General features: G+C 33.1%; 1 protein-coding gene across 1 annotated transcript; it reads left to right on the forward strand.

Moving 5' to 3' along the window:
* The first annotated feature begins 660 nt into the window (after positions 1-660).
* On the forward strand, positions 661-5,421 carry LOC136209474 (cell division control protein 2 homolog A). Its single transcript, XM_066000947.1, has 9 exons — positions 661-814; positions 1,236-1,276; positions 1,387-1,571; positions 1,946-2,066; positions 2,589-2,762; positions 3,115-3,278; positions 4,662-4,749; positions 4,848-4,901; positions 4,992-5,421. The coding sequence occupies exons 2-9, from the start codon at positions 1,268-1,270 to the stop codon at positions 5,079-5,081; spliced, it is 885 nt and encodes a 294-aa protein (XP_065857019.1). The 5' UTR covers positions 661-814; positions 1,236-1,267; the 3' UTR covers positions 5,082-5,421.
* Positions 5,422-9,757: the final 4,336 nt, after the last annotated feature.

A 9,757-nucleotide genomic window follows, 5' to 3' on the forward strand; every position in this document is an offset into this window, starting at 1 on the left:
CTATTTAGGATATAGTTACACCTGTCAGATACTCATAATTAGAGTAAGACCAAGTTACCTAATCTGAAAGGATTGCTTAAAATGACGAATCAATTGAATATCCAGAGAATTAGGGAGTGAAACCCTTTATATAAATCATATTCTGAATAAGGATAAGCTGACGTTTATCTGTTTAAAGAGATAAAACTTCGTCTATTTAGGAAATAGTTACACCTGTCAGAGACTCATAATTAGAGTAGAGCCAAGTTACCTAATCTGAAAGAATTGCTTAAATGACGAATCAATTGAATATCCGAAAAATTCGGACTATAACCATTTAAACCGAGGCTTCATATTTGTATCCAAATTATAAATATTCACTTTTATCATCAATATACCATTATTATTAGAATTATGCTTTTTTTTTTAATACAAATTGATTTTGTTTAAAATATAACTTAATAAAATTCTAATTAGATTTCGAAATAACTACTATCAATTATCAAAAAATCATACATACTTATGTTAATTAATCAATGATTATTTTCATAAAATTTTCTACTAAAAAAAAAAAAAAACAAGAGGGGTTAGGTATATAATTGGATTATGGGGCCACAAATACAATATTAAATCAAATTTCTATTGACTAAAAGAAAAAGGAAAGAAAGAAATAGAAAAGAAAAGAAAAGAAAAGATAGATACATGTTTTGAGTATAAATGCCAATGCTATATCAAATTGCCCCAATACCCAAAACTAAGAAGAGAATGCTCTCCGGTTAATGGCTCTGAGTTCATCGCAGACCCAATTTTACTAATCCTCAATTCCTGATCACTGGTATGTATTGTATAATATCTTCTCAAACTAGGGTTTACTTCGTTTCATTCCTTGTCTACTTTAACCTGCTTTTATCAAAGGAGTTTTTATCCCATCTGCTTTTTAAGTGTGCTCTGTGAGATCCATTGCCATTCAAACTGTTTGCTCTCTGTTTTTGTTTTTTTGTCTTTTTACTTTTGATTACTTTAAGCAAATGTGGTGTTAATTATTGGCCGAAACGTTTTATGATTAGTTGCGCATAGTTTTTGTGGATAGGTAGTCTAATTAGTGTTACTGATGAGCAATGTTGATGTTGCTGGGTTATTGAAAAATTAGACAAAAACTAGTGGGAAAGAATTGCTTCCATGGAGACTTTGGATTTGATGTGCTTATTTATTATTATTTTATTATTGCTGAACTGCTGTCATTGTTACTTGTTTAGGTACTTCTTTGCTGTGGTTTTGATCCAGATTGATGGAACAGGTAAGCATGGGTTTGTAATTTTGTACATGATTTGTCTGCTGTGATTTTAGCTTGCTCCTTGTCGATTGTAATTGTAATTCTTTTGCTGGGTACATTGTTCTAATTTGCAGTATGAGAAGGTCGAGAAAATTGGTGAAGGGACGTATGGGGTGGTTTACAAAGCCCGTGATCGTGTGACCAATGAGACAATAGCATTGAAGAAAATACGGCTGGAGCAGGAAGATGAAGGCGTTCCTAGTACTGCAATTAGAGAGATTTCTTTATTGAAAGAGATGCAGCATGGGAACATTGTGAGGTATATCTTTTTTTTCATAATTGATTGAACAATAGCAATACTATGTCAATGTCAATGTCAAGAACAAGTTTGCTGGCTGCTTGTGGGAAGCTTATAGCCATTTGGATAAGTGAATATGCTCATCCTTTTCCTTTTCCTGCTCCATTAATTTGTAATTCTATAAAGCACACGAATGTTTCTGTTAATTATCTAAAAAATGCTTGTGATTAACATGTTCCTCAACAGCTAAATATGTTATCTGGTTTTTATGAACTTGGTTTTAGGATTCAAGATATTGGTTTCTACAAGCTTACTTTTTGTACGTAGTGCATTATTTGTTTTTTCCTTTTCTTTTCTCCTACTAATCACTCTTCCAATTTATATTCTGGTGACAGGCTGCAAGATGTAGTGCATAGTGAGAAACGCCTATATTTGGTTTTTGAGTATCTTGATTTGGATTTGAAGAAGCACATGGATTCTTGTCCTGAATTTTCCAAGGATCCTCGTTTGGTTAAAGTAATTTCTCTCCTTTTTTCTTTCCCTTTTCAAGTTTTCAAAGTTGTTTCTGTAGAACTTCTTCTGCTATATCCAGATGAGCAGCTTTGAGGACTTAAGAGTTTTGAGGCTCATTGGCAATTTTCAATGGTAAACGTTGTTGTCGTGTGACCAAGAGGTCACGGGTTCGAGTCTTAGGAGCGGCCTCTTGCCAAATAAATTGGCAGGGGAAGGGTTGCCCCCAGTACACCCTTGTGGTGGGACCCCTCCCCGGACCCTCGCTCAGCGGGGACGCGTAGTGCGACCGGGCCGCCCTTTTATACTGATCAAATTTCTGAAATTTCCAGCTTATTTTCATCATAGAAGTGATAGTTTTCATCCCCGCCTGCATCTGTCCCTTGTGATGTGTTATAGATGTTATATTCACATATGATTATACCATATGTTTCTTCCATCCTTTTTGATCCTATCTCTGGCTTCTGAAGCTTCATAACAATTATAATAACTCATGATTGAACATTTGTGACTTTTCTTTTATTGCAGACATTCCTTTACCAAATTCTTCGTGGCATAGCTTATTGCCATTCTCATAGAGTTCTTCATCGTGATCTGAAACCACAAAATTTACTCATTGATCGCCGGACCAATGCTTTGAAGCTTGCAGATTTTGGACTTGCCAGAGCATTTGGCATACCTGTTAGGACCTTTACACATGAGGTACCAGTATTTACTAGATTTAGTTTCATAGTGATGCCTGCCATGTGTGCATGTGTATATATATATATGACCTGGATTATTTCAATCTAAGATTAAATGTTATTTTGTCTGTGTTATACACTGCAAACTGAAGTTTGATTCACTTCAATGTTAGAACTGCACAATAATAATAACATAGAGATTATTATTATTATTGCTAAAGATAAATGAAGTTGATGGCTTCCCTCTCTCATCTGTTCTTCCCTTTTAGAAGGTAGCCACAGTGAACAATGTATATCTGTATGTTAGTAACACTAAAATGCTTCAGTGATTGCCAATTTTCCATATCTAAGTTCACTGAATCTACCTCTAGGTGGTGACATTGTGGTATAGAGCACCAGAGATTCTTCTTGGATCTCGACATTATTCGACGCCAGTTGATGTGTGGTCAGTAGGGTGTATATTTGCTGAGATGGTGAACCAGCGGCCATTGTTTCCTGGGGACTCCGAGATTGACGAACTGTTCAGGATTTTCAGGTTTTAAATCTTAATTATAATTACGCTTTCCAGACTTGCATTGACCAATTGCTTTCTAAGTGTGTTTATAATGCACAGTTTAATTTCAAAATTGAAAAATCTGGATGGCCTGACTTCAATTCCTCATTTATGTTTCTGTATTTCTGGTAAGGATGTTAAAAAGGATAGCTGTTGAACCCACAACTCACTTATGTATACCAATAGTAATAGTAATACTGATTGAGCCGTGCTCACTCATATTCCTTATATATGCTATGCAAGAAAAATGACTATAACATGTAAGAACTAGTTAGCATCGCACTGATTTTTCAAGTTGGTCAGGATGAGGATGTAAAGTAACTACTTTGAGTCATTTGGTTAAAGTTAGAATTTCTTTTCTTTCACTCATTTACTATTAGATATTACTTAATCCACATAATTGACTATTTAAAAGCATAAGCTTCTTTGAGTATCTTCTTTTTGGTTGAGATATTACTTGAGATCTACATGTTTACATATATGCACATTTATATTTTGGCAATTGATGCATGTTAGAGCAATCAAGGGTCAAAACCACAGATCTATTTCTACTTTCTGAAAAATGGAAGTGGAGAATGTACATGTATGCATCCATGCTTAAATGGTGTTTCAATGATATGGAGAAAGATAAGGGTATATTCTCCATCTTTCGAGTATGATATTCCAATGGAAGCTACTCAATATACTTCTAACTGGTTTATTCATGCATTATTACTGAGAATTTTAAGAATTAAAGACTCAATTAGGCTATATGGTTAATGAAATTAATATGGTTATCAATATGGTAGTAGATTTCTGTCTAAATCTCAAATATTTTGTTTTATAAGACGGGGAAAGTAGTGGTTTGCAAGCTTACCTGAAGGCAGAAGTTGTGTTTTACTTCTTTTTTTATAGAAACAGAAACAGAACACATAACAAAACGGGAAAATAGAATTGTATCATAAGCTTGAAAGCTGAAATTGACAGAAATAGAAAGATAAACTGAATCGAGACCTCTCTCAACTCCCACAGAAAGATAAACTTCCCCCTCTGCTCAAAGAACAGAGCCAAACACTCAAAGGTGTTTACTAACTGTATTCTTCCATAATCCCTCCTTCACACTCTACACCTCTATATATACTAACTATAGCACACACTCTCTCTCTTATAACTGTCTCTCTCTAGGCTCTGACATATTTTTAGTTCCCCTATTACCCTTTATTGCTATTAGCATATTTTTATCATTTTCTACTGTACAATTGAAGGTTTGTTTTTTAAATGTCCTTGCATGTCTCAAAATATTACCATGGAAGTTTTTTGAGCAAAACTCTCAAAATAAATGTATGCAAGTCAATATTCTATTTTAAAATATTGTTTTACCTACAGAATCATGGGAACTCCAAATGAGGACATATGGCCTGGAGTGACTTCTTTGCCTGATTTCAAGTCCGCCTTCCCTAAGTGGCCACCTAAGGTCTTGGTCTTCATTTTTCAAATTATGATGATCGTTTTTGAATTTGATCCTTATAATCATCGTTTTCTAACTTTCCGTTCGCAATGTTTTACTAGCAGGATTTGGCAAGTATAGTTCCATCTCTGGATTCGGCTGGCATGGACCTTCTTTCTGTAAGTTTAGATTTGATAATTACACTTGAATTATTGTCTTCCCTGTGATTTTGTTCTTCCAAATGCTTATGAGAATATTTTTCGAATCAGAAAATGCTGTGCTTGGATCCAGCGAAAAGAATTACAGCGAGGAGTGCCCTCGAGCATGAATATTTCAAGGATATTGGGTTTGTTCCCTAGTTCTGTGTTCACATCTTTGAATCTAAGAAATGGCTATATCATTGTGCAGTGGTTTTCTGTAGATTTTGATTTGATTGTGCGTAAAACATGCATTTCCTGTCCTACCATTTCTATTTTCTTGGCTTTCAAGTGCTTAGTTTTTGTTGGAAATTTTTATCAATTCAGTCTTATATGAGTTCAAATAGAGTGGGTTGCTCTTTCTTTTCTTTGTTTGTTGTAATCGACCCTTGACACATTTGTTGAAAAAAATATATATTCGGGCCTTTTTTTATTATTATTTTACTTCTTAATTTTGTAAAACATTTTATTTTCATTTATGCTAATGCTAATGCTTTGTTGTTGTTGTTGTTGTTGTTGTTGTGCTAATGCTAATCTTAAAGAATAGGGCTGTAAATGAGTCTCATGAGCGGTTTGACGTTCAGCTAGATAAAAGTTCAATTGTGAAATACAATGTGTTGGAGGATAAGTGAGGGGAAGGGAAGGATTGTGTTTAAATTATTAAAACAGTAAATCGGCTTTTGTTAAAACTGAAACTGAAACATTATTGTACATTATAAATTTTGGATTTTATACATATACAACTCCTTCAACTTGCAACCAGATGCTTAAACGACGTCTCAAATTTTTAAAATGATCTTTTTGCCACCTCAATTTGTTTAAAATGGCTTTTTTGCTATCTTAAGGACGATCTTTTCGTTATCTCAATTTGCTTAAATTGCTAGTAACGTGGGAGTGTGTATTGTGAAAATAAGGAGGTTCGCTATGACAAGTTAAGCAAGTTGAGGAGGTCGAAAGATCGTTTTGAAAGTTTGGAGGTTGAAAGGTCGCTTTGAAAGTTTAGAAGATAAATAGGTAGAGGTTAGCTATGATAAGCTAAGCAAGTTGAGGAGTTCAAGAGATAGGTTTCTATGGGTACGAGTTTAGATAAGTATTAGTTCGCCACCTGTGCTTTGCATGGATTATTTATTTTCATTTTCTTATGAAACTGATATATTTATTAATTAGTCTACTTAAAAGTATTATTTTATAAAAATCAGGCTATTAAAAGTATTATTTTATAAAAATCAGGCGAAATTTTCTATTAATCTAAATTTGATTAGATTTTATTATTTAATACTTTAAAATTGAATATTTATATTTGAAAGCATAAAGTAAAAACTGAAATTTACCAATTAATCTTAAAATGGTATTTTAAATTTAAATATCAAATAATTATTATTTTGAATTTAGTAGATAAGACTTACTGTTAATCTAATCTAATGTTTTAAAATAAGAACTATTTTATTTTTAACTCTTAATTAATATTATCTCCGTTTCGTATTATATTTCTTTCTAGAGATTTTTTTTGTTATAAGAGGCAACCATGTCTTTTCTTTAATATTTTTAATTTTTATGGAACTCTCTAAAACGACATAATATATAAAACGGATGAAGTATTTTTTTTTTTTTATCATGTCTTAACTGCTAAATTTTAATCCTCATTTCTTGAAAACAAAACAAAAAAAAAAATCTTTAACCTCAAAATTCAAGTGGCAAGATGTGTTGACGTACAAATCAAAACCATACAACACCAATCTACTTCATTTATGTAGATCAACTGTTGAATTAGTTAAAACACTAGTTGCAGGTTCTTTGTTTTTTTTTTTTTTTTGATAAAATAAGCACATCATTTATAGATAAAAAAACATCAGTACAAAAAAAAAAAAAAGTAAGGAACAAAACCTTACATAAGTACAGGTTATAGGATGTGCCTAGTACAGAATCCATAAAGGTAAGAAAAGAACTACAACTGATGAAACATATACTTTTTCAAACTCCAAATTTGCAGAGAAATACTTGTAATCCAATCTTCAGCATTTAAACTTTTCTGAATATTCAGATCTGGGTCATTTCTTTTGCAACCACGTAGATGTAGTGATCTACGTATAAGATCTATCATTTCTGCTCTTGCTAAAACAGAAAATGTTACAAATGAAAAGATAATAAATAACAAATGCAACTGAAGCAGATTAAGAGTTCCGGTGAAATATATGTAATCCAACTAAAACAATCTTACTGAACAAAGAAAAGAAAAAAAAATAGAATGATTAAAAAGAGGAAAAAGGAAGATAAATAAAAAACCAACCGAATAATTAAAGTAATATATATGAAGTATTTAATGAGCTTAAATCACAATTATTAAATTTATTTCTTACCAAGTTAAGTTAACAAAATTTTGTCAAATATAGAAGTTAACAATATTCCTTTTTAAAAGCAAATGTTTATAATTATTTGTATACTTATAATATAATAATGGGTAATTAATTTATTAGTCCCTATATTTTGATAAAACACACTGTTTAGTCCCTGTATTTTCAAAAATACATAGTAAGGTCCCTAACCTTTTTCTCAGTGAACTGTTTAGTCATTCTGTCTGTTTGTTAGATTTTTTTACCTTTTATGACTTCGGAAATAACTAAATTACCCTTTACTATTTACCTTCAAACTTCAGAAGATGAAATCCAATTTAGAAGAAGAAGCTATTTGTATGGAGAACAAGAAAAAGAACATACCCAATGCTTACGTATTTGAACGATTAAGAAGAAAATAAAAAAGAAGAACACTCATAGTTGATTTCAGATGCATTATAGTTTAAAGGAAAGAAAAATAAAGGAAAAAAAGAACGCAAATCCAAATTGACTAACAGAATCTTCATGAGAGTCTAACAACAGGGACTAAACAGTTCACCAAGAAAAACGTTAGGGACTAAACAGTTCACCGAGAAAAACGTTAGGGACTTTACTGTGTATTTTTGAAAATGCAGGGACTAAACAGTGTGTTTTGTCAAAATATAGGGACTAATAAATTAATTACCCTATAATTTATATCTAGTTATCGACCCACAAAATTTACAGATTCATTGAGGATATATTTTAATCACCCTTTTCTCTAAGAAAATTAATACCATTATTAAGAGCTTCAGAGAGGAGGGTTTACCGAACACTAGTCAGAGTAAGGCGGTTCACTTATTGGGTTGGAAAAAACCCCGGGAAGGAACTGTAAAGTTAAATACTGATGGTTCCTGTTTGTCGAATGGAAGGATTGCGGCTGGTGGGATCTTGAGAGACGCGGGAGGTGCTTGGGTGTCTGGCTTTGCTCAGAACCTAGGAGTGGGTTCTTCCTTCTCTGCTGAGCTTTGGGGAATTTTCTCTGGGCTTAGGCTCGCTAAAAATTTGGGTTTAAAAAATCTTTTGGTGGAATCGGACAACCTTGAAGCAGTTAAAATTATCTATGATAAGAAGGCTTTATGCTTGGGCAACCAAAATTTAGTAAAAGGGATCAATAGGTTATGTTCTTCTTTCGATTCCATCATCTTTGAGCATGTCTTTAGGGAGCAGAATAGGGTTGCTGACCGCCTTGCTGCTGAAAACCAGACGAGGATGCTGGGAGTTTCTACCTTCTCGTCACCTCCGGATTTCCTTTATTCCCTGCTTTCTGAGGATCGAGTTGGGGTTAGCTTTCCCAGGCTAATCCCGGGTTAATGTTTTGGTTTTTTGTTTCTTTGTTTTTTCTTTCCTTTGCCTACAAAAAAAAATATATTTTTTATTTTTTGCCATCACAAATAGAAAATATTTACCCAATTAAAAATTTTCTTTTCAACTCTAGAGATAATAACATATATTTGACATGCTAATTCAAAATAATTTATATATGCTGGTTAAAATATTTTGGTGGACTGATCTATTTCTGACCTGCATTTACTGAACTTTTTAGATAGCGGTTGTGGACTCGGAGAAAAGTTCATGTTGAACTCACAATCCCGCAAAAAGAAAAGTAATAAATTGACATTTTGTTAGTATACAGATAGACAGATCAAATATATTTTTATTTCTGTACTTTCACTTGAATATAGCAGTAGAGTAAAACAAATCTGTTCGGATATGCGGATATGGATATTCTAAATTGGTTTAATATTTGTATGAATAAATTGAGGAATTTTAAAAAGTACATTAGCAAATAGTGAATCATAATGACATTAGTGCTACATTACAATTTACAATTCAAATCTCTGCAACCATAAAAAGGTTGTTAGTAATCTGCTCGACAGTAAAGAAAATTAGTATTCTCATATTCTATACTCGGTGTTTAACGATAGTGTTGGGATAAGCATATATTCACAACATATATATTTATCCGAATAAGTAAACGGGTTTACGGGTTACCTCTTGTAGCGCGGATCCCGTTCTTGATTTGCAGCGGAAGGATTCAGATCAATCACCCGATCTAGTATCACCGGTCAAGCCTTCAACCACGCCAATAGAATTGGGAGAGGAAGACAATTGGTTCACGAACTAAAGCGACGATGAATCCCAAAGAGAGAGGGGGCGGCGGCCAAAAGGAGGAGGCAGGAGAGAAAAATTATCTTTTCTGTGTTTTTGAGATACTATATCTCTAAAACCTAATTCCTTATTCTCTTAGAATTAGTGTTGGTTAGGGTTTCTATTTATACTGAATAAATAGATAACCTAACCCTAATTCTTATTGGGTTTGGGCCCGTTCCATATCGGGCGGGCCTAATTGGATCCATATCCAATTAATTCCAACATCTCCCACTCACACGCAATGGAACTTATTCCAAACTTTCTCAATCTCGGTCTCTATCATACTCTTGCAAATAGTTCGTGCGACCGACATAC

This window comes from Euphorbia lathyris, chromosome 10 (genome assembly GCF_963576675.1).
Source record: "Euphorbia lathyris chromosome 10, ddEupLath1.1, whole genome shotgun sequence".
In the NCBI taxonomy this organism is placed as follows: domain Eukaryota; kingdom Viridiplantae; phylum Streptophyta; class Magnoliopsida; order Malpighiales; family Euphorbiaceae; genus Euphorbia; species Euphorbia lathyris.